This window comes from Apaloderma vittatum, unplaced genomic scaffold (assembly GCF_000703405.1).
Source record: "Apaloderma vittatum isolate BGI_N311 unplaced genomic scaffold, ASM70340v1 scaffold233, whole genome shotgun sequence".
In the NCBI taxonomy this organism is placed as follows: Eukaryota; Metazoa; Chordata; class Aves; order Trogoniformes; family Trogonidae; genus Apaloderma; species Apaloderma vittatum.
In genome coordinates, this window is record NW_009706183.1 from 22,837 (window position 1) to 48,470 (window position 25,634).

Genomic DNA, 25,634 nt, shown 5'->3' on the forward strand with positions numbered 1-25,634 from the left:
GATTTTTATTTAGAACTTACGGCTTTCTCCTAATGTATTATGAGGAACATATTGTTCTCTCTTGCCAGTTCTTTTTCACCCATAAAGTAGTGCAGTATCAAATGTAGGTAGAGACAATTATTTACCATCTTTGCCAAGGCCTGAGAATAAAATAAATACATCTATATTTATTTTCCTTTATTGAAAAGGGCAAACTCTCCCGTATGACTAGTTTGACACTAGCCAAAAAGCACTAAATTGTGGGCTTCTCACTGAATTTGGAAATCACCGATTTGAAAATGCAGAGAAATGTATCACATCCTTCCTTTAATCCATGAGTAGTTATGGTAGAGACTTACACTGCAAAATATTGACATCAAATAGAGTGTGACCTAAAGTAATTCACAGGATGTATTCCTGTGAACACATCCGATAACAAGCATTCGGTGTTGTCCCTGAACGTGTCTGTTGCTACTCATTTCTGTTTTAAGTGGGCACGCTTTAATTTGGTCATTTTCTTCTATCGCCTCTTGAATTTCTAAGCTGTAGTTTACCACACCCTGAATGAAAACACGCTTTTCATGGATCGAACAAAGTGAAGGCTAGAAAAATAACTGCGTTAACCATTCCATGAGTCCAGAGCTGCTTGCATCAAGCTTTTATCGAACAGTTACAAATAATGAACAAGCTGACGATCTTCGTAGCCAGCACTTTCAGATCTTACCTCTTTTTCTCTGTATGTGTAGAGTCCAGTTGCTATAATAAGAAATATTTGTTGATGACTTTTAGTAGCATTTCTTTTTAAAATTATCCAAACAAAATCAGTTTTACCAGGCCAGTGGTTTGAATACTTATTGTTTGTCTCTAGATTGGGGAACCAAAACTTGTGTTCTGCCTGGACTGCTCTGCAGAAACCATGAGCAGTCGCCTTCTGAGGAGAAATGAGAGCAGTCAGCACTCTGGTAATGCCGAAACCATCAACGAAGGAATCGAAAGCTATTACCAGGCATCTAAACCTGTGATTGCATACTATGAAAGGAAGACACAGTTATGCAAGGTAAATGGCTTGACTTTTTTAATTAAATGATTGCTTTTTACTGCCATTATATGAGCAATACTTGGAAAATACTGACACGATACCATTTATGAACTGTATTAGTTTCTGCCCTTTCCAGTTTGGTCTCATCTTCCACTGCCCTGGTGTGTTTGCAACTTCTACAAACTTCTGATTTCTGCAGTACGATTTAAAAGAGTAAAACCACAGATTTATCCCAAGTCTGAGAATGTAACCTGAATCACTGCCTCATCTGTATAGAATCTTAGTAAACATTAATTCTGGAATGCTTTTCTTTAAGTATTAGGATTTATTTCTCTGCAAGGGCTTTCAGAATTAGTATGAAAGATTATGGTAATCCAAAGCCCTGTAGTTAAATTTACAAAACTGACAGTGCACACGTCCTGAATAAAACAGACTTGCACTCAAGAAAGGTCTTTCTGCTGGAAAAAATAATGTTATATTAATTTCAATTAATTGCCTCAGTTTACACCTGCTCAGGATTTGGTATTCAAACCATTCTTTCTCTTCTCTAATCAATACTTTACAGAGAAGCAAGTGCAATTGACGTAAATGCTGGCACATCTGTAAACTTGTTTACATGGGATATTTGTATTTCTTTTTATATGCTTTTCTGCTCTGTTGTGGCAAAGTGTCCCTTTTGTGCAGCTGCAGGAAGATCTAGCCCTGCTGATCCTTCTTGTCCTACAAGGGGAAGGATCTAATAGTAGTTTCTGGAAATACTGATTTCTGGAAATATTATGGGAGCTTTTTTTTGCAAACATGCAAATCACGTATCCAAAACCTTTCTCCTCTGCAAAGTTCCCGAAACAGAAGCACGCAGCTAATCTATGCGTGCGTGTCCTGGCCTGAGAACCAACTAAATGACGTGGTCCTGAAAAAAATGATACTCAAAGGGACAGTCCTGATTTGTGTCCTTTGCTAACCCCACAGTAAGTGCACAGAAGGAAAACTCTGGAGTGGCAGAAAAAAAAATCCCCAACTACTTTTCTTTTTTAAGCTTAAGAACGATTATCTGGTTTTATTTGTGTTTTCATTGATGAGCTACCTTGCCAACACTGCAAGGATGTGTCTAATTAAGAATTCAATGCAATACATAATACACCAACACACTGTGATGCAGAGGGAAATGGAGCTGTCTGTATCTCTAAGCGCTTATTCCAGTGAGTTGTGCCTACCACAGTGTTTGTCTTTTTGAAGCATCAGGGGAGTGACAGCAGAAAGAGAATAAAACTACACTAAATACTTTCACACAGATTTTGCGTTCGTCATCTCCCTTATTTCACTTGATGTGGGCTCTCATTGCTCTTCCTTAGTAATTCTGCTGCAAATTTCTACTCCATCCGCTGTGCAGCCTGTGCAATGGCAAAACATACCATCTTTTCTTGAAAGCTCATCAGCCCCTTAAGGGACTTGCCTAGCCTGCGGGTCGGAGCTGGGTATGTGCTTTGTACTCTTTTATCATTTTGTGAGGGAATTGATGATGTTTGCTTGCACGTTAGAAAATATTCATGCATTGCTCGAACAGTCCTTCCACTGTTTGTCTTAGAATACCTGCACATTGTACTTGCTTCCGATGAATGTAGGAGTTTAGCACGCTTCCATCTTCTGAGTGGAACTATTGGATATGAAAGCTCTGTAAAATCAGCTTTATAAACATGATCATGTAAAATGTCCTTTTAAGTTTGAAAAACACGTTCTACTTTTCTGGAACACAGGTATGCTGTACTGAAATGTCTACCTCATCTTGTTTTTATTAAACTGCTAAAATACACATCTGCTATAAAAGCTGTGATTCCATTATGGATTTAAATATAGAGATGCTCCCTGTCACTGACCCTTATGCCCTTATGATGTGGACAATTACGTGTTTGGTTATTTATCGGTGTTTAGACAACACTGGCAAAGCACTCAGCAGAGGTGGGCTTTTCAAAAATACTCCTCAGCCAGCCTCAGGCACAAGCCTGCAGCCCTGCTGCCTGTACAGCAAGGAGCAGAAGTGACTGTAGGTTTCATACAAGCACGTTAATGTTCATGGATGAGAGAAGTGTGGGGGGGTTAACCAATTATTGTTGAACAGGTGTGGGATTCTATTTTATTAAAGTTTATTTTGCACCTGCAGTGAAAGTGAAAAAGTAGGTCTGAGCACTTCTATGCACAGGCCAATTGATTTCAATAACTATTCCCATGCAGTGTTCCCTATCCGTTCGGCAGCGGACAGTGCCGGCATAAAAAACCCCAACCTTTCAGTTTTGGAAATACACTACATGCCATGAAACAAAGTAATTTCTTTTCTGGAAGGAGAGCTTGTTTAAGAAATTTTTCTGGGCAATTTTGCTGGATGAAAGAACTCAAAATATTGACTCACTGAGGTTCTTTCCAACCCGTATTACTATCCTGTAAATGCGTATCTTACATTATTTGGCTCAACAATTTGAAGAATAAAGACAAAGAAAAAACAGACTTGGTCAAGAGCTGTTTTGAAACAAAGAGAATGAGCTAACACAAACTGTGTAACTGTTAGCTATGTAGGAAATTAAAAAAAAATAAGCATTTAGGTTTACAATTCTAAAACTATTTTCGCAGGGAGTATGTTTAATCTGCAAGTGTTGAAGAAAGCAGAGCGCAAAGGGGACGTTTGCAGTTCCCAGGACATGGGGTTAGTTCTTATTTATAGCAACGTATTTTACAGACTGCTAAGCATTGACATTAGCAGCCGCTCTGATGTTCTCTGCATGAAGAAAGGAAATTCAGGTGGAAACTAACTATCAGTAATACTTCTGACTGCATTTTTCTCGGCTAAGATAGTCCTTGGGTTTTGTTATTTGTAATATCATACGCATACGCAGAAGACTGAGACATTGCCTAGAGGCAGTCTAACATGTTTAGTATTTTTCTCCCTGAGTTTAATTACAACATCACAGCTTTTCAGCTTTGGGAATCTGGTCGTTCCTAAGTTGGTTTTATTACTCTCCATCATTGACCAGCACTGGTTGAAGACATTAATATTCCCATTAAGATGCTGCTGCCTCTATAATTCTGCTCTCTGGAAGAACTGTGTATATTTTTCCCAATTCATTTCAGGCAAAGCCACCAAAGTTAATTTACAAGTGTTGATTTGAAGACCCATTAAAATAAATTGTCTCATCCACATTCATGAATTTTTAAAAATAATTCATGGACCTTTGTGTAACCTGCAGACCAGAGGCTTGTGCGCTCTTTGTCAGGCAAAGCTGGTGGGATTGAATAGCTGCAGGGAAGTCATGTCTTACCTGAAGGTGCTGTTTGCAGACCCAGGTCAGTCTGTCATCCCAGGATAAGCAATGACCAAAGCATCTGAAGAGGAGCTATTTAAGAGAAGAAGAGTCTAAAAGAATCTCTAGTTGCCTTCTTCTGGAAAGTTCTTCCTGCCTGTGTTTGTTTTCTCAACAGAAGCAGTTCTTCAGTGGAAGGCCCATGTGAGCTTTATGTCCCTTGAGATTCTAGCCATGCACTTTCACAGGAGTGGATGCTGAGATTCTAAGAGGAATATTAGAGTCTAAATCCCCCTTAACTGCCCTGAAGAAGACTGGACATTAACATTTTCTAGCCAGCTTTGTGCAATGTGTGACTAAGCAACACTAGTAACTGTATATGAAATAGTGTTTAATTGTGTAAGTGATCATGTCTTGCAGGGCTTGGCTGTAGCACCCAGTCTCTGCTTTGCCACAGAGAAGAAAATCAGAATAAGGTTGGCATATTGGTATTATTTGATATCTCCATTTTAGGTGGTTTTAGGGCTGGGCAGATTTTTCCACAGATTGGGAACAGCACATGGCAGGGGTGGTATGTGTCCAGCTTGCCCTATCCAGCGTAAACATTTTCAGTCTTGAAACATGCAGATTAAATATGCAAATATAAAATTCAGTCCTGGGCACAAGGCCAGCAAAAGGTCTGGTGTGGGGAATTAGATGCTGGATGAGCATTAAGTGGAGGAGGAACTGATCTGTCACAGTGTATCAAGGTGTGCTTGAGACTACGTTGTCAAATTAGCTTTCTTATTCTCTGCATCGAAACGGGTGTTACGAGATGGATGGAAGGAGCCTGATAAACACAGCAGGGACAGAAAAGCGCAAGTGTGACCTAGTTTCTTCTGCAGTCATTAGGAATTCTTTTGCTTGCTCAAAAGAGACAAAGGTATACGGTTGTAACAGCATTCCCATTTTAATCAATGAGAGTTTTGTGACCATCTCTAAACCTAAAGTTATTGTGCATAAATGCATTCATAAATAACTACTGTATTTGGAAGAGGAACATTTTTCCATTTCACTGACCTCTGAACAAGAGCAGTGACTCGATGAAGCTGCTAAAAGATGAGGACTCTGAAATTTCCCTTTGCCCAAGATTACCTGTCAGTGTTGCTGCTCAGCAGTAGAAGCGTGAGGCATGCACAAAGGCTGCAGATTAAATATCTGTGAACCTGACAGGAATAAATAACAGTGATCCTTCCAGCCACCCAGCTGAGATGAGGAACTGTGATGCAACTCATGGGGATGTATTTACAAGAGAAGATAAACCCACTGAAGAATGAAGAGCAAAGAATGACAGTGTCCTCTGCTCAATTTTCTGCTAAGGCAGTAAGTTCCTAAATTGTGTTCTGTGAGGTAAAGTAGTTGTGACAACAGGTCAGACATTTTCAAGTTAATTTTTAAAAAGGCATGTTTTGGGGAGGTAGTTTAATATTCCATAATGTTTGCCAGGGTCAGTTACAGATCACCAACCTGCTGCTAAAAGCAAGTGGGTGCTTTGTGACAAAGACCTCGTGTTGGCAATGCAGGGACTGAAAGCACTACACACCAAAACAACAGTTGTAAACTGCCTGAATCTGTGGGAATCAGGTGTTTCAGATTAATGAAGTGAAATGCACTATTGTAGCTGTAGTAAGCAAGTAGATACTGCTGGTTTTAAGTTTATTTCTCAATGATTTCCAAGGCAGCTGAAGAGAAAAGTGCATATGAAAATTTAAAAGGCACCTACTTGTGTTTTAATGTGGGTAAGTGTAAATACCTTTGAATATATGGCCTTCTGTCAGTTGTGAAGAAAGGGTGAAAAAAGACTGGTTGTTTTTAATATCTGACTCATTCTTAGATGCTTTTTTTCAAGTGACAGTATGTAGGAGGTTAATAAGTAATAGAGAAGTGCAATGCATTAGTAGTCAAGCAAGACAAAACTGATCCTGCCTAGCTGATGTAAAACACCTTGTAGGTGTCTTAAATACAAGTTCCCTGTTCAAAGTCATCTGAGGAACAGGGGCATGAACGTAGCAAATCAGGTAGGCAGTCCAGAGCAGAGGATTTTCAAGGATGTTCAGAACTGCTGTTTCAGATCACACACTCTGGAAGCTTAGCCTAAAAAGTTCAACCAAACTTCTTTCTTTTTCTTTCTTCTTTTTTCACAGTGTTGTGTTACTGTTTCTTTCTAAAATCAGTTGAAGTCACATGCTGGGTGAGCAGCAGCTATTAGATTCTCGTCACAAACATTTTCCGTAGCGATTATGAAAGCATGAGTGACCATCCCTCTCTGTTTCCACATCCGAGCCTTCTCATGGTCATCCTCTGCTAGAAGTGGCTCTGGGGAAGGACAAATGTGTACTTTTCCCTTTAGAGAAGGGATAATCCAAGGTAGTAGTGACAGCAGTATGTAATTTATTTCCAACTTTGAAAGGCTGTCAGAGAACCGTTAAACCTGGTAGGTAAGTAGGCAGGGAACTAATGAGCAAGTGTTTCTGTATCACCCCTCTTGATGTCCTGTGACCCACTGGATGGGACACCAGTCTGGAAATGAGAAGCATTAGCAGGGGATTATAGATAAAATACAAAAGTAACTTCATGCCAAATGCAAATAGATGTTGGGGCAACATGTTTCCACTGCATTTCCAGACAGTTTGATCTGTTGCTCTGAGAACCAGGTACAGCACTGTCTCAGAGAGGTTCTGAGCAGTCTTTTTAATGAAAAAGATGTAAATGTTAGTGACAACACACCTGAACGTGACTGACCTTCAATAGGAAGCTTCTAACTTGTGCGTTTATTCCAGAGTCATAAGCAGTCTTTCTGAAAATGGTGAGTCATCATCTTTACAGTCGGGTTTGTCTTAGTGGCACTATATGTTCAGGGTTCTAAATGGACATTTGGTGGCAGAAAGTTTACTGGCTGATTTTAAGGCCAAAAAGAGCAATTTATAGTATGGAATGGTTACTCCAGTAATTTTTCATATGAGTTCATTAAATTTATCTGTATTTGAAGTTACTTAAGCCATAGTAGCATTTCTAAACTGAAAGCACTATGAAAAACTGTATCTGGATCTTGCTTTTATGGGAAGACAGCAGCCTTCAGTAACCTTGAAAACAGTCGTAATTTATGAGGTTTGTTATAATCTGAGAAAGAGAATACCACAGTTTTCTCTCCTGGAGCTGCAGACAGCGTCATTGAATTACTGTGGCACTAGCGGTGAATTATTGTCACATTATGTTAGTTTTGTGCCATGACTTTAAGTTAGTTTTATGAATTGGACCTTTTCTATTTAGGAGGCCACAGAGGGAAGCACTGGGGCTGTCATCAGTCATGCTCATCCATATTTTATTGTGACTGTTATGAAGTCAGTGTTCCAACCAGTCATAAAGGGTGGCAATTTCCATGCTTACAAACGTAATTCTTTATCACAGCTGCCTAGATCTAGACCTGAGTATCAGTCCAGGTTCTAGAATCGGTCACCAAAAAGCCAATGGCAATCAGCCGTGGTGGGTTAGGTCAGATCGGTTCACCAAGGCAGATGTATTTATAGATAAAGAGACACGAGAGCTTTGAGATGGCTGTGGCCTTCAGCCTGTGTGAGGTATAGATCCTGTGGCAGGGCTGTATGAAAACAGGCGTCTGGGCAGTTGAGACATACAAAACAAGCTGCTTTATAGCAGCTGAGATGGGAGTTGCTAGTTTTACTGTAAGTGGAGAAGTTAGGAATTTGGTCCAGAGTGGCTCTCTCTTTGCTACTAGTAAGTAACTCCCTCTTAAATCCCTTTTTTTTGTGCATAGAAAGCTTCTGAAAGACACGCAGCCCTTGTTTGATAACTGTCCTTTCTAAGGCACCACCTGCTGCTTCACAGATTATTCCAGCATGTGCGTCCTTCAGCATTACATAAAGCAGCAGCGTCAGCGGGCACCAACATGACAGAGAGCACGGGAAGCAAGAGAACCGGGCTTCTGCAAGCTTGCCGGCAGGGGAGAGGGTACTTCAGCTCAGGGTGCAAGAAACCCCAGCAGAGAGCCCGAGGGGACTGACCCAGGCAGGCATAGCGCCCCAAAGGTTGGCCAGGCGGGTTATTTCCAGTGCTGGACCTGCTGTGCGTGGCCACAGACTGGCTGGATGTGCCAGCACTTCCGACAGGATGTGACAAGGGACCAAACATTGCAGCATCTGTGGATGCCACCAAGAGCGAAACCAGGCTACGGAGCGTGAATGCAGTCCCTTGCTGGATCTCTGCAAGGAGCAGCTGCTGACTCCCACACAAGAGTTAGCACAGAGGGACTTAAATGTACATTGAGTGCAGACAGACTGTACAGGAGCTGGCTGCAAGCCAGCACCGTATCGGAGAAGATTTTTGTGGCCTATTTCAAAAATGCATTTTTTGGAGTTTGAAACTCTTTTTCTTCTCCTGCAGAACAAAGAGGCGGCAGCAAGTATGATGGTGAGGAACGCCCATCTCAGACATTGCAATTGTTTGTTACCCTAGTCAGCAACTTGGGGACGAAAATGCAGAACACAGTTCAGAAAAAGGCTTTAGCAAAAAACAGGCTTTAGCAAAGTTCTCATGGGTCTGTTTAAACGTGTGCAAGCTCCACGTTCCGCACGCATAAAAACTAAGCACAGAGAAACAGGGATGAGACCTGCTTCTGAGCTGAGAATCAAGGCTCTCACCTGACATTTGAGAGGAACTGAAAAATCTGTGTGGTGTGCACAGCCAGCATGAAAACTTCTGTCACTAGTGTGAAGGCAAAACCAGGTCTCTTTCCTCGAGTAATGATCTGCATGACAGTCCCTGCATGGGTTGGACACGAAGCTCAAAAGCTCAGTGCTCCATTACATTTTCTAGGGAACATTTTCTAGAAGTATTACTGGCTACAAACATCATTCCTCTTTGCTAAATTGCAGCACTCTCTTCCTCAGCATAGGAGGAGAATGAATTGGTTTTGCTTTTGTTGAAGTCCAGTCATGAAAAATAACTTGAACAGCTTGGATAACCTCTGGCCAAAATAGAATCTTTGCGTGTTAAAGAAAAAAAATTTAGTTGAAATCAAGTTCTTGTACAACAAAACCAGTGCCGCTATAAAATGCGTGTTGCCCAAAGGTCATCGTAAAACCAGCACCAAGCCTGCAAATCCAAATGCACACGAACACTTGACCTTGCTGAGTTGCTGCCATCTGAAAGTGTCTGGGTCAGCCACAGCATTCCGTACCCTGACGCTTTAGATGACAAGAAGCAACAAGTCAGTGCTATTCGTCTCGTTAACGGTATGGTATCAAAGGTTTATTATTACTATTAGGTTTATTTTGGAGGGTATTAAATGATAGTTTCTAAAAATATTTGGAAACTGTTCTGTACATCAAACGTGTAATTTTACTTTAAAACAAGAGTACTTAGAACAGCTTATGCTCTCGAATTTGATCAATGTACTTTCTTCAGATGATGGAGCCCACAGAACCTTCTCACGTCAGTCTGTGGAAACACAGCAAATAATCTGGTTTATAGCAGCTGCTTCTCTACATTAGAATGCTTATAACACGAAACAGAACTACTTTTATTTTATATTGGATCATTTTTTGTGCCAGTGTTTAGATTCTGAGATAATTCACTGTAAGTAATGTTTGTTGCCTGCCTCACAGGTTGATGCCGAAGGAACACAGGAAGATGTTTTTCTGGAAGTCTGCAAGACAGTCGACGCTTTTCTGAAAAAGGAAGAGGCAGCATTTTCTTTTTCAACAGAAACGCAGTAATGGCGTGTACACAGCCTCACCTCCCGTGCACTTGACAGTCCCGATTAAAATGCTGTTCAAAGCAATACTGCTTTCTTCAGAGATCTCTGGAATTTGTGCATGTGGTATGTTATTAGATGAAATCCTTTTTCTCTGTTCTGGTAATGCACTCAACAGAAAGCGGTCTGTACGCTAACTCCACACTAAGTTTTACTGGCTGGTTGCTCTTCACGAGTTCAAAGCAGCACGGCGAGCAGCAGCTCTGGTTTGCATTTCATGACCTCACACATTCGGTCGGACGTCGGACAGCGCCTGGCCAGCAGTGAGCTCTTCAACCACATCATTCTTCATTTAGCACATCAAGATTACTGCATACAAGCTTCCCATGGGTTATTCTTTTCTTTTAATTAACAGCAACTATTGTTATGGTGTCACTTAGCTTGTTCCTGGGATTTAGTGACTACAACCTGTCCTCTGTAACGTGCAGCTGTAAGACAGCTGGAATTAGTCAAGCTAGAACGAACTTCTCACGTGTCCCCAGAACACTACTACAAGAAGTTGAAGGTGAAGATACGGTTGAATGTTGTGGAGATCTGTCGATCCGCTGTCACGGAGCCATCCTTGAGACAGCCTTGTCTTCTGCTAAGAAGTGTAGAATATTTTAAGTGACAACTTCCCAGTTTTGTGAGCTGAGGTGAAGATAATGATTGCATTGTATAGTTAAATGTGCAATCCAGTAATTACCCATATTAGCAGCAGTTTTACTATATTAATTAATGTCTACCTATAAAGTTGACTATGATCCAGAATGTATGAAGATGTCTTTAAATCATACTTCGGAAGTATTTCAAGTGTAAAATTCAGATCATTATCTGTTGTCTTGTACTGGCATTGCCAAAACTTTTTTGGGGTAAAAAAAAATGTCAAGAGATTATTTGATTCTTATTGCTTCCATCTCTAGTAAGCCATTGATCCACACCTGCAAAAAAGTCTGTAAAAATCATGTAGTATTTCTGTTAGGTTAACCAAAATATTGTGGAGTTTCTTTGGTATTCTGATAGCTAAATAAAAGCTCGTTTGACATTCCTGTAAAGTAATTGCATCCTCTTACTGGAATTACTGGATGAATTCAGAGTGGGAGTGGGTTGCATGATTGCTCTTGCGGTCGAAGTTGTACTTCATGCACCAGGTTTGTATTTTTAAAGTTACCTTTCTTGTAATGAAGACATAATACAAATAAAACGTACAAAAGTGAGGAGTGCCGATTTCTGTTGCAGAACACGCGGGTTTAATCCTTTTCAAAGCACAGAACATGACTAGGAAATAAGCCCAGATCAGCATGCTTACAGAGTACGGCCTTTTTCCAGTCAGGGCAGATTCTGCTGGTTTCTTTTTTTTTCCTTGCCAGTTGCCCCGTAAATGCTAATTCAATTATTCTTAAAGGGACTATTTTAGATATGTTCTTATCCTTCATATCCTGGATGTTCCTTCTTACAGCCTACATTTTAGCTCTGATGCTCTGGGAATTTCTTCTTCGGCTCCAGGCCGGTGCTGCTGAGTGACCAGTACCGGCTACAGGACAACAGCTTTAAGCGAGAGACTTTCACAGGGCAACAGCTGGAGGAAGCAGGTTTTTCTAAACCGAGCCCTGAAGCACCAGCAGCTCTCTGGTGTGGTATTTCAAAAAGTAATTTTAAAACACTCTGAAGTTGCGAATTCATATGGGTAGGTTTTCTGAAGTATTTTTTATTACTTCTAATTACAGGATCAGTTAAAGAGTGTGGAATATCACACTTGTGTGCAGGAAGGGAACAAAGGCAACAATCAGCTGCACTTTTTTTTAAAAGAAAAATCAAATCACAGATTATTTAACATACAGTTTAATTTTTCTTTGCTTCTTCTGGTCTTTGGAACAAACCAAAAAAATTCCCATGCTCGATTGGGTGTATGTGCATTAGATTTGCGTATGTTCATAATGTATGCAAGAGAAATAGCTATATATGCATGCATATGGAAATATAAATATTTATACATTTTCAGTCAAAAGAGGACTTCTCCAAGACACTTCTTTCTTGGATGATTCAGCCCTGAAATTCCCCTTCTGCTTCCAACCTCATTCAAATTATCCCATGGCTTTTTGTTCTTCCCAAGCTATCCTAAATTGATGACTGAATATTTTCACTAATGTACTTTTATTATTTTCTTCCAATCTTTTTTCCCAGGATATCAACAGAAAGCAAATATTACCACAGATTCTCTCCCTGATAATACACCTTCACCAACTCTAGCTTCCTGTAAACAGTGTGAATGATGCATAAAGCACATTTTTTATGGTATCAGAGAGCCTCTCAGAGCAGTATCTTTTCCAATTAAAAACTAAAATACAGCACGTGAATTCACCTTGTGAATTAAGATTTATTAAATTTATCTAAGTAGACCAGATACGTGAGATATGATCACATATGATACTTGCTCAGTGTTTTAGTAACTGTACTGGATTACCTTCTAAATAGATTAAACGCCTGAAATCATTCTTTTATTCTGAAGCAAAAAAATAACTACACCTAAAGTTATTGCAAAACGTAATACCCATCAGTTTATAATTAAAGTTATTAGGTGCAGCCAGCCAATTATCCTTATTGCCATCTTTTTAATTCAAATTAGTTTCATTTCTAGCTAATTACTCTGAGTATTCAAGTTCCAAAGCAACTGGAAGTCTATTACAGTTATAAAATAATCAAGTGTTTCTGAACCACAAGCTATACATATTTCAATAGAAAATATATTAACTAAGATATGTCACAATAATTACAAAGCTTCTCCGACGGTGGTGTACAGTGTACCAAGGCTAGGAAAATCTGGATTTCCTGCGATCTGCAAAAGAACAGTCTGTGAGTAAGCTATGAGCAAACTAAGATGCTAACGTCCTGCAGGAGGCGAAGCGGATTTGAGTGGGCGCAGAGCACCGTCAGTTCCCACTGACACGGAGGGCAGAGGAGGGCGCTGGGCATCCTGCAGGTCTGCATAGTGAGTATTTGTGAGGCGTGTGAAAATGTCCTTTTAATGTTTTCCGTCTGGATTAAAAAGTCAGAACTACACAGAAAGGAAGTCACAGCAAGCATTCTATATATAAACAGACTGGATCCACATAGTTTATTTCTCACAGTTCTCCTGACAATTGAACATTATTTAAGAACATACTGTATACACAGATAAGAAGAAACATACAAAATGTTTTAAATGATGCACAACAAAATCCAGCAGTATAAAAGAATGCATGTGAACCCTTGCTCACTGCTCAGGCTAAGTTTAATCACTGTTTAAATAGTAATAAAAATACAATCTTTCATGGATCTTGTGCAGACTACAAAAGAGGAAAAATTATTACCATATATATGATTTATATTAGGCAGTTTTCTTTGATGAGTTGCACTAACAACTCCAAATACAGAGGCAGAAGGCTGTGTATTTTATTTTAAAGGAGTTAATGTTGAGTATTAGAGACTTTACACAGTTACTACCACTGGCACTTTTCACCATATTTTGTACACATCACACGATCATCTTATATAACATTACATTTAAAAAATATATCTGAGTGACAATTTTATAACATTCACACACCATGAGCTGGTTAAGGAAGCAATGCCACAGTTGCCCCCTGTAGTGCTTCACTGTTGGTAAATAGAGTTCATCGTGGTTTTAAAAAAAAAAAATTAAAAAAAAATTTAAAAAAATTTGAAAGTCAATGTGATTAAGCAGCTCCAATTTAATAAAGGCCTGTAACCAACCATCTCTGAGACAGTGAGTATTTTTTAAGAGTACATCCTAGAAGCAAACACTGTCATTGGTTAAAACCTTGCCTAAAGTCAGTTACTGTGCTGAAAAACTATTTCACAACAAAACTGCAAGCTACTAAACTGTTTTTATATAAATACTTCATCTCCTCTGGATCTCATCATAACCAAGTTCTTCGAAGCCTTTGGAATTTACTCTATCTTTAATGTGTGCTCTCATTTCTGGCTCACCCTTTTGTATGTTTTTCTTTTGTGTTCAGATTCACCACCTAAAAATGACTAACGTGGTGAAAGAAAAGTCTCCCAGTGAAACCTTCCGCACACTAGGAATGTTCAGCTGCTGTTCAGTGATCTAGAACCATGACAGCTCAAAGCTGTAGTTTGACAAGTACACCCAGGAAGCTGTCATGCTGTGAGTGACATTTCAGGGAAAGCAGAGTCTTTCCAAAATGTGCACAGAATTAACAATGGTGCCATTGTTATTTTTCAAAGAGGATAGTAAGCCCAAGATGGTAGATCTGCTTCCCATGTCATCTATTTGCTGGAAAGTAGTTTGGGTCAAGATAATTGTAACTGGCGCCCTGGGACATGCAGTAGTCTCTGTCTAAAAATGTCTCTGCTCTGTAAATAGGTTCTAACTGATGATCTTCCTTATGAATCTCTGTTTCATGCAGACTGCAAGGGAAAGAAACAGTTTAAAATTCAAATATTCTCCTTGTCTTTAAACTTTCAGAAACAGTGATCACATTAACAGATTCATAGCAAATATGATATCAATTAACTCGTAAAATATGATTTCCCTCACTATTTAACAGTACCAAACTTATCTATCCACAGTATTAAGAAAAAAAAAAAACTTCACATCCAGAACATGCTTACACGATACACCTGCCACAAATATATGCTCAGGTATCTTACACTTTACCCAACACAGGATGTGTGTCCTGCGCTGGAGCAAAGATTTCCAGCATACGTGCAATTAAGCCACATGGGGAGATTCAGGCTAATTACAAATAACAAGTAGAAGCATATGCTGCTCACCAGTCAGAACAAGAATCACAGAAATCCAAGGACATTTCTTGAGGGCAGTCTTGGCAGTGCCACCGAACACCCTGGATAGGTTCAATCCCGCAGTTATCACACTGTGAAGCAGATGAAAGAGCAATGAAAAAACAGCAACTGTGACCACTTATGCTACTAACCGGAACCACGAATGCACCCTACGACAGACATGTAGGTAGGCCCACACCCCTGAACGCCCACCACAGACCACGATGTATAAATTCATGGATAAAGAAGTCCTTATACTCTAGGAGAGGGCCTCCAGAGCACTGAGGCTTGATCAGTCTTTCATAGAATCACAGAATGGTTTGGGTTGGAAGAGACATTAAAGATCATCTAGTTCCAACCCCCTCGCCATGGGCAGGGACACCTCCCACTAGGCCAGGTTGCCCAAAGCCCCGTCCAGCCTGGCTTTGAACGCCCCCAGGGAGGGGGCACCCACAATTTCCCTGGGCAACCTTCTCCAGTGCCTCAGAGTAAAGATTTTCTTGATGATAGCTAATCTAAATCTATCCTCTTGCAGTTTAAAACTGTTACCCCCTGTCCTGTCGCTCCAGTCCCTCCCCAGCTTTCCTGCAGCCCCCTTCAGGTGCTGGAAGGCCACTGTAAGGTCTCCCCAGAGCCTTCTCTTTTCTAGGCTGAACAAGCCCAACTCTCTCAGCCTGTCCTTACAGGAGACGTGCTCCAGCCCCTTGATCATCCTTCTCTAGCTTTGCTTCCCACTCCCCAAATGCTCCATGTGGACATTATCCTCCTGTTCAGCAAAAGCAAACGCAGTCCTTTCTGCAGTCACTGCTTATCCTCACTTGGCTGTGACTCAGCTGCAAGAACTGCTGCAACACAGGACACAAACGTGATGTTTCTATAGCTCAAGTCCAACGTATAAAATGTCTCAATATAGATCCACTTTCCATGCAGAAGGAAGCAGTAAGACTAGACCGGGAGAACTTTTTGGGAGGCTGTTGATGGGCTCCAATCAGGACATGACAGGTCAGACCGATGCACTTTCAAACTCAGGAAATAACACATTTTAGCTGAGCTGGAACTAGAAGCCAGGTGTCTGGGAAGCAAGTGGGACGACAGGCTTAGGGAAGGGAACAGAAGTCTAAAACTAGAACTGAGCAAGAAGGCAAGAACTAATCCCAGAGAAGAATCAGGGACAACACAACAGGAGCTCAGCGTAAGAACAGTGTGGCATGAAGAAGAGGAAACAAGGAGCAAATGAAATATCGAGACTGGATGAAAAATTTACAATGGTAGAGAAGAGGGGCAGAAACACAAAAATATTTGATAAAAAACCTGGAAAACAGGACTTGGAGGCATGGAGAACTTTTCAAAAATCTAAGAGTGCTGCACAGACAGGATTGAAAGGAATAAAAAATGGCAGAAACAAGCCTGTGCTTCCACAGCTCACCCTCCTTCTGAACCTGATGTTTTCTCACAGCATCTGTGAGGCCCAGCCACGCCGCAGCTCATCCCCGGCCACAGCACGGCTGCAAGCCCCTGACACCTCCCACCCAGTTTTGTCACAACTGTTAGCCCTTGCTGCCACAGACAGCTCTCAGAGCTCGAGGGCTGATAATGAGGAGGGACTAACCGTACTCAGAGCTGTTCAGAATAACGCTAAATACTTTTAAAAAATAAAAAATAAAAACTTGTTTCCAGTTATCTCAATTTGATCACCAAGGTAGAGGAAACCCTTGACCTTATCGTCTGTGATTTCCCCCATGAAACAGAAGTAATACCATTACTTTAATTTCCTAAAGAAGAAAAAAAAAAACTATTTGCAAATTGCTCTGGTATTATAGCAATGAAAGCCATAAAAAGCTTCAATATTCAGAGCAGATTTTGAGTACTGTGTGGTAAATGAGGCTGAAGGCCATGCAGAACCTAATGTGTTCTGAATAGCTGCTTAAATTAGGTGAGCTCTGTCCAGCCCCATGCACTGAGGTAGGAAGCACTCTTGAGGAAAAATAGGAGATAATGACGTAATTTCATAGCTTACTATAATGCATAAAAAAATCAAATTCAGATTGCAAAGAAACTTTCCAACTTTGAATACTTGACCCTGCATAATGCCAAGCTACTTTTCACAATAATTTTATGTAGAAAAAGCAACTAGTTTGCAACTAGACCTAGAAGTCTGGTCTGCCTGATCAAAGTTTTGATTTTGAGGGGGAAGAAAACAAAAACCCAAAAACCCAAACCCCACACATACCACACTAACCTCAAAAACACAGCAGAAATAGAAACTGCTTTGGTGATCTAACAACACGATTAAGTCTCAGTGTGAACTGATGGAGCCGTCTTAATTTTCCAGTCATTTTGAACTGACCTTTGAGCTGAGTATCTTTGCATTCTTACATAAACAGGTCTTAGAAAATAAATCTAGCTGAGTAACACTAAACAAGGTGAAGAAATTGGTCTAACGTAGCAACTGCTTGCACAGGAAATCCTTTGCAAACCAGAAAATATAATTTACAGAATGCCCTTTCTTTCAGGTCATCTATTAATGGCTGATACTGGGACAAGACGTAAGTTTAACTTAATGTTTATTTTCTTAATTTCGTGTAATCATTGTTTCATGTCCTTGCTTCAACTTCTGCAAGTTATTACCTGATAAGGTGGGGAAGTGGCTACAAAACAAAAAAATATTAATCTTTTACTATTCTCCTTCAAAATCTTTATCCCTTCTTTGGACTCAGGTGGAGCAAAATTATACTAAATTCTTAATCAGAGAATTATCATCAATGAATCACTGTCAGATGGAATACTGTAATGGTTTAACACGGCTCTAAAGCTGGATTTTCATAATACAAATGAAGAAAAGACAGTATGCTTATTAATTTTAATACAATATCAGTACTCAGTGAAACCCGAGCTATCAGAAAGCGTGAATTGCTTGGGCTTTTTCTTTAAAATCATGGGGGAAACCAGGCACAGTGAGCAAGAACTAAGGAAGTAAACTTGCTGTACTAAGAAAACACTTCTTCAGACATACAGATCATGTTATCTTTGAAAACTTCTACAACCCACTGAATAACAGAAGACATCTCTTAAACTCACCTTGAATCCCACATGCTGCACAAACCCACTTTCTGCGTGCATCTGCTGGAGCTTCCGTTTCTTCAATTTTTTAAACTCTAACAGTTCTTTGTATTCGGGCAACTCTCTATATGTTATTGGAATACTCTCTTCATCCTGTTCATGGTTAAATAAAAGAGAAACATTCTTTACTTGGGAATATAATAACCAGTAACACATATATTCTACAAATCACTACATATAAATACATATTAATAATCTTTGGGGAAAACCTGGCAATATATTCTAAGAAAGATACTGGGAAATTATTTTTAAAAACATAGAAGAAAACAGTGCATGTGGGCAATGTATTTTTTTTTTTAGTATTTATACTTTATTATTTGCATTAAATCAAAAAACGCATTATTGTACAAACAATTTTTTTTTCTGGTGAAGATCTCACCTGTAGTATAAAGGAGAGAGCAGAGCCTAACTTTAATTCCTAATTTTTTTGTCACCTTAGATGACTAATTGCAATTTGCATATAATACACTTGTCCATACATTATGGGAAAAACGGCACCTGCAGCAGAAGACTCAGCTTTTGTTTAAGACACAGAACTAGTTTTTTAAATACTAAGCTACAAATAATATGCTTGACAACTGAAATTTCAGGTCAGTTAATTATCTTTCTCTTGACTATTCTGTGGAATAGCACGGAATAATACTATTCAAAGGATGGTTATAATAACTGTTCCGAAGAAGTTTCAAAGCTGTGAAAATATCAAAAACATATGACACCCCAAAAGCTATTTACAGTGTTAATAATTTTTGTCCAAACTCCGACTTTTAAAAGACCCATAAAACCAAGAGAGTACCAAGCTTCCATTATTTTATTTTTTTTAACTTGAAGATAGTCAATCTTAACAGTATTAACTTTGCACTTTTATCTGTAAAACTAAAAAGTGATGAGAAGCATCATTCCATGACTGAAGAGTCAAAGTTTCGGAGTTTTCCGACTCCTTCACCCCTTTACTTTGTGCCGTCTCTTAACAGCTTAAGGAAAGAGACTGCTGTTTTTCCTAAATTGTGAAAAAGTTTGGCTCCCCACAGTCTAGTGCATACAATTTTGCCAGAGGTTTACAACAAAGGGTTCTCTCTTTTTAAAAAAAAAAGTCATTTCTGTGGGTTTTTTTCCCCTCAACCGATTTTCTTCAGCAGAAGTTGAAGACCTCTACGTTATGAGAAGTCAGGAGCCGTCATTCTAATTCAGATGCCTGTTTCAAGCTACTTAACTGTAGCAGCTGTACTTGGTAGATGTTTTCAAAGATAAGTTTATATACAGATTATATAAAATTTATATGAAGATTAATGCAGAGTAGTTTTCTGAGTAGTTTTCAGATCCTACATTGACAGAAACATTCAGTTATGGCAAACAACTACAAGACAGTAATCAAAATTCTTCTGAAATAACCTGCACACAGAATTTCAATTTCTTTTAGAAACCTGTGACGATTAAAGAATGTATTATTTAGCAAGTTTATCAAAGGAAATGATGGGAAAAGGCTTCATTTTACTGCTAGATTTCTAGAGGTTTCATCAATTCTTATCTATGGACCTATACAAAGGACCAGACAGTAAACGCTCAGAAAAATCAAGGCACGATTAAGTTGTGTGGTGATTCTCTCTATTTAAAACAATGTTTCCCTTCCATGCAAATCTCAAAAGTTTTTCTGAGAAAACTGCCGGGCACGAAATAACTGTATATTGAATAAACTATGCTCTAATAGTTCCTTGTGTGGACAGATCATTTTGGAATAGTAAGAAGCTGTATTCGAGAACAGACTTTCACAAAATGAGGCAATCATAACTGAAAAGTAAATTTACTGTGTTGGGAACAGAGTGTGTTCACTTGAAAATAATTCATTTATACTAAAACGATTTTTCAGGAACGCTTATGTGAGCCAAGCTAACTGGTAACATCCAGGCAAAATCTTTTGTCTTCACAAAGAAATTTCACATAGTACTTCAGGTCAAAGAAAAATCTTTCTATATTTTTCTTGCTACACTGAATCTCTTCTCCATCATGTCGATGTGCAGTATTTTTCTCCATACAGTGACACGTACAAAGAGACCTGACTTTTAATATTAGAACAGAATGCTGTACATTCATTTTGAATATAACTCATGATCTCTATTTTCTTCCAAATTGCTTCTGTTTTGCACTGATAATGTGGATCTTTTTGGTAACTGAGCTCACCTGTGTCTCTACATTACTGCAAGCCAGAAATATATCCATCTGGAAATGCTGCACTAGTGAAGAAAGAAAAGATTAAAAAAAAAAAAAAAAAAAGGAAGGGGGGGCACAAGTCCACCATTATCACTGCAAAAGCATAAACCAGCAACTTCTATCCAAATTAAAATAAATCCCAGTTGATTTATGGTGCCCATATTTATTAGAGTTAGGACACCATGGCAAAACAAAAATGTTTTAGGAAAATATTCAGAACAGTTAGAAAATATGTATTCAGAACCAACACAGAACAAAAGGATGTTTGCTCAAAACCAGTTCAATTGAAATAAATAATAATAACTGCATCTCTTCTAAGATGCATTTTTCTTTCCAGGCCTTTTAAGGTTCTTGTTTTAATAAGTTATCAAAAAGAGATGAAGCAAAAGACCACTAGAGAGACAATACAGAACACGAGCGAAGATGGGATTTAAGACTGAGGAATAGATAAGCAAATTTAATAATTTAAGGGAAATTATGCAGTGCATGTAGAAAAGCCAATAAAGAAAATGAATGGACTTATACTGGGTGGCCCAAGTACTTCTGTTACGCAACACGCCTTCAACACAAAGATGTCACTAGGCTCACAAAAACAAAAAAAAGAAGAAAAATACCCAATCAAACAAGTCATGCTCTTCAGTCTAACACAGTAAAGCCATGGTGATTCACACCAGCTGTGAAACTTGCCCAGCACCCTGGCAGTAGGATATAGTCCCTCCATGATTCTATATAGATGTGGGAAAGATATTTTTAAATTCTTGTAGTATTATTCCATGTAACGAACTAGGAAAGTGGAACACTACGTGATATAATAATATATTGGGTTAGGACATCTATTAGAATTTACCACTAAAACAACACAAATTTTACTTGCTGATTGACAGCTTAGTCTGACAGTTCACACTTTGAAGTGGATTTAAAAAAAAAAGAAAAATCCATAATTCAGCCAGTAGAAGACAAAAAGCAATGATGGCAATAGCATTCAAATTTTACCAGTGCTCCTTGTAACTTTTCTAAAGTGTATCTTTAACCTGAACCATACATAGTGTATGTGATTTTCAAACTCATGTCAGATCACTTTTTTGCAAATATGTAACTAAAACTTTTTAGAGCTGTTTCAGGACAAAACAGTTTATTGCTACTTTTACATACTTCCTTTCTGGTTTATTCTATGTTTTCTGCACTTGGAGGCCTTTGTATCAACGACATGTTTTGTAAGTCAAAATGGCTCATGAATCTTGCCACAGTTTAATACTTGACTATATTTATTTTACAGCAAAGATTTTTAATCCTCATATTATTCATTAAACAAGATTAAAATGACAGTAAGCAAGACTTTCTGACTGACTTAAATGACATACCGATACTTCCTCTTCTGCTGCAGCATCCATATGGCTGTGAAAACTGGATCTGTCATCATCTTCATCCATATAAACTGGAGGTTCATGAGATGTCATGAAAGTTGAAGGTTTGAAAAGATGTTTATTTAAAGGATGCTGCCGTCTACTTGATGACTACAGTGAAAAAATGATATATTTTAAAAAGCATTCCTTATTGCCAGAAATTTGCTCTTTTGCATTAAACAGTCTATCGTCTTTCCAATTATTTTTACTTAAACCTCTACGGAAGAGCCTCGTACAGCTGGAGCTTTTCTCCTCCATAACAAGTCAAATCAGATGAACAGTGCAACACTTCTTTGGTGAGTGCAGCAAGAAAGAGCCCTTGCACAGAAACCCTGCCATCTAAATAGATGAGGCTCAAAACAAGAGAAAAACAAAAAATAAAGCTGTTAGAATTTTGAAGACTGAGAACCAAAGTGCAAGATATTAAAAGACTTCCAAGAGTCATGAAAATGGTGTGTGAGACTAAGCAAAGACCCAAGTCCAAGACCCAAGAGCCCAGTCCATGCCTGACACTTCTAATCAGCTTTGTGCCTTAGAAAATGCGAGTCTAGGCTAACTGTCCCGATTTCTTTCCTAGCCCAGGGAGAGTAAAGGCCATTCATCCCACCATAAGAGAGGTTTCTAAGAGGCAGAAAGTATCGCTTGATGAAGGTTCTTTTCATTGCCACTGACTGGAATAAGAACCTAAAAAACGTCAGATGAGCTAAATTACTCCATTAGTGTATATATAAAATCTTTCAGCTTTAATGCTGTCTGAAGGTGTAAAATGCATGGCATTTTTGAAAGATTGCTTAAAGGCACTCAGCCCCTATTACTCACTCCTCGTGGAGGAATATTAAATATCAAAACCGAATAATTAAGGGTGAGTGAAACTGACTCAACTTTTTACTCAGCTACTTTCCAGACCAGCACTTTGACATCTTAAATGTAAAATCTTAACATTCCTCAATTTAAAGAAAACTCTGTGAACCAAAAACCGTAAGTATGAAAAGTTGGGTTTTTTAATAATCATAAAGGAGTGGACTGTCTTAGACTGTTGTCTAGCTTCTGTCACACAGGTAAAGCATAAGGAATATTTACAAGTGTTAATACTTTCTCTTTTTACGCAAGACTTTATCCCAAAGGTTCCTACGCATCTTTCTCGAAGACACGGACAGTGGGACTAAGTGCACCCTCAGCCGTGTGGCGCGATCGACAGGCCAGAGGGAAGGGATGTCACCCAGAGGGAGCTGACAGCCTTGGGAGGTGGGCCTGGGCAAACCTCCTCAAGTTCGACAAGGCCAAGTGCAAAGTCCTGCACATGGCTCAGGCGATCCCAAGCGCAAATACAAGCTGCGCACGGAGCGGATTAAGAGCAGCCCTGGAGAGAAGGGCTTGGGGATGTTGGCAGATGAAAAGCTGAGTAAGAGCCAGCAGCGTGTGCTCGCAGACCAGGTGGCCAGTTACATCCCGGGCTGCATCAAAAGAAGCGTGGCCAGCAGGTCGAGGGAGGGGATTCTCCCCCTGCTCTGCTCTTGTGAGTACTGCATCCAGCTCTGGGGCCCCCCGTGTAAGAAGGTCGGGAACCTGTTGGAGCAGGTCCAAAGGAGGGCCATGAAGATGATCGGGGGCTAGAGTACCCCCGCTGTGAGGACAGATGAGAAAGTTATTGTTCAGTCTGGAGAAGGGAAGGCTCCGGGGAGACCTTATCGCGGCCTTCCAGTACTCACAGGTCTGTAAGAAGAGAAGGGACTCTTTATCAGGGAGCGTAGTGACAGGACAAGGGGCAGTGGATTTAAACTGAAAGAGGAGAGACTTAGAGATCAGCAAGAAAATCTTCACTGTGAGGGTGGCGAGGCACTGGAACAGGCTGCCCCCCCTTCCTAAAGTGTTCAAGACCAGGCTGGAGGGGGGCTTGAGCAACCAGGTCTAGTGGAAGGTCTTGCTGCTAAGGGCAGGGGAGTTGGAAAGAGCTGATCTTTAAAGTCCTTTCCAACCCAATCCATTCTATGACTCTCCGTCACTTGCAAACCTGTAATGCTATTGTGCAACCATTTAATTCTAAAGAGGGATTTAACATCTGAAGTGGGATCTAGCATTATTTTACAGTTTTACGCACACTTGAAAAAGTAAAGGCAAAGATCACACACACTTTCTTAGACGGAATGTAGCTATGCACACAGAAGCAGAGCAAGGAATTGAGACTAGCTGCATTCACTCAAAAGAAGAGATGAAGTCTGTAGTAATGACTGGAACCTGAGACCTCAGATCTGCAGAACTACAGCGCACAAAATAAAAATGAACATTTTGTTCCGAGACTAATTTACGACTCATTATGCTGAATTTTTCCACTTTCTGCCTTCTGATCACTGACTTCCTGTGTTTCGCTGCTTTTCTGGTTTCCTTTAAGATTTCAATCCTCCCAAAATATTTCCACTTATAAGATTAGACAGTGCTTCAGCTTGAGCTGACACAATGATTTGAATTTTCTGTTAACAGAAAACATATTTGCATTTCAATACTAGATCTGGAAATCAGGAAAGAAAAACTGTCTACACTTAACTAGTACCCCATAAATAACTGCATACAGCTATAACCCAGGCACGTAATTGAGGATTTGAATTCTCTCTTTAACATGATTCTACTTCTGGTGAAGAATGAACTGAAATACTACATTAAAGCAGACAATTAAAAAATCTTTTTTCCTGTGGGAAATGTATCTTCTGGATTAAGTTCAAAAGCAGGTGCATTAATGATATTATATAAAGAATAAACTGAAAATGATAAGGCATAATTGAAGAATTGAATACTAGAGTCCCAAATCTCTGATTCAGTTTTATTTTCACCAGTAGTAGATAATGGTTATACAGGAAAATAAACTGATGCATCCTGTTTAATTTCCTGTGTCACTTATCAGAAGAGACATTATGTCACAAGAGGAGATATACACAGTAACTTGAACAAGATGTTCAAGAACTGAATAGGCTTCTCATCTCCCCAGTTACCATTTTAAAAAAAGTATCCCGGGCAATCCCCATGGAGAAAAGCAAGTACTTTCTTGTGAAGCACCCCTTTTGACACAGTTATTTACATTAAATATATCTATGGTTTTTATTCTCCCACAGATACGTGCTTTAAGTATCGGCATCCCATTTTCATACTTCTATTATCTGCAATAAAACAGATAGTGCGGTTTACAGCGTACAGGCATACCTCATATCAAAATACGGATGAGCACAGCGTAAACACGGGCCAGGCTTCCATCCAGCACCCTTTGCATTTCCTTTCTGCCACATTATGTTATCTCCATGAGAGACTTCGGAGTAACTACAGCCCGGTACAGAGCTGTCAATTTGTGCTCTAAGCAGACAGCTATATTAGCAGACTGAGAGCTCAATTCCCCCACGGACACTATTTGTTGGATTTTTCATCTGCTGTATTTCTTGTGGGGGATACAAATATAAAATGGAGACACTACCTTCATATAAAGCAGGACACAATGAACTTACCAGGATATGAATCATACTGTGAAAACAGACATGAACATTAGGTTTGTTCTACATATAAGCTTAGGAAAAATCTGTAGGATCTGAGAATGTTCGGAGTTTTATTAAAAATATATTTCACTAGTTAGTAAGAAAGCACTAATCAAGACTCTAATCTACTGGAAAAATTACTGATTTAGACACAATTTGCACATAAATGCAAATATAGAATTTCTGCTGTAATATTGTCTTACCTTTTTGGAATATAAATATAAGTTTGGAGTTCTTCCAGGAACTGGAATACCAGCTTTAGTCAGTTTAATAAAATATTTTTGCACTCTACTGGCAACCTACAAGAAAACCCACGTGATGATTAAATGTCAAATGCAATGTAACAGGCCTCACTTCAAAGTTTTGCCAGCATTGCTACACTGGTTCAGGGCAAGAAATCTTCAGTCTCTACTTTGTGACAACTTCTCTAACCGTTACCTGTGTTGCAATGCTGCTTTTGTCATATTTCCAGACACTTCAAGG

General features: G+C 39.4%; 2 protein-coding genes across 2 annotated transcripts in view; one reads left to right on the plus strand and one right to left on the minus strand.

Moving 5' to 3' along the window:
• The window catches only part of LOC104271091 (adenylate kinase isoenzyme 5-like), a 30,497-nt gene extending 20,301 nt beyond the window's left edge, over positions 1-10,196 (plus strand). The window contains exons 6-7 of the mRNA XM_009865668.1: positions 848-1,036; positions 9,972-10,196. Coding sequence (XP_009863970.1) covers positions 848-1,036; positions 9,972-10,082 — 300 coding nt within the window. The 3' untranslated portion in view covers positions 10,083-10,196. The remainder of the gene's footprint in view (positions 1-847; positions 1,037-9,971) is intronic.
• A 2,732-nt stretch (positions 10,197-12,928) lies between these two features.
• Positions 12,929-25,634, minus strand: part of ZZZ3 (zinc finger, ZZ-type containing 3) — a 31,616-nt gene continuing 18,910 nt past the window's right edge. Inside the window, exons 7-11 of the mRNA XM_009865667.1 lie at positions 25,355-25,450; positions 21,595-21,747; positions 17,987-18,121; positions 14,900-15,000; positions 12,929-14,533 (exon numbers count right to left, since the gene is read on the minus strand). Coding sequence (XP_009863969.1) covers positions 14,389-14,533; positions 14,900-15,000; positions 17,987-18,121; positions 21,595-21,747; positions 25,355-25,450 — 630 coding nt within the window. The 3' untranslated portion in view covers positions 12,929-14,388. The remainder of the gene's footprint in view (positions 14,534-14,899; positions 15,001-17,986; positions 18,122-21,594; positions 21,748-25,354; positions 25,451-25,634) is intronic.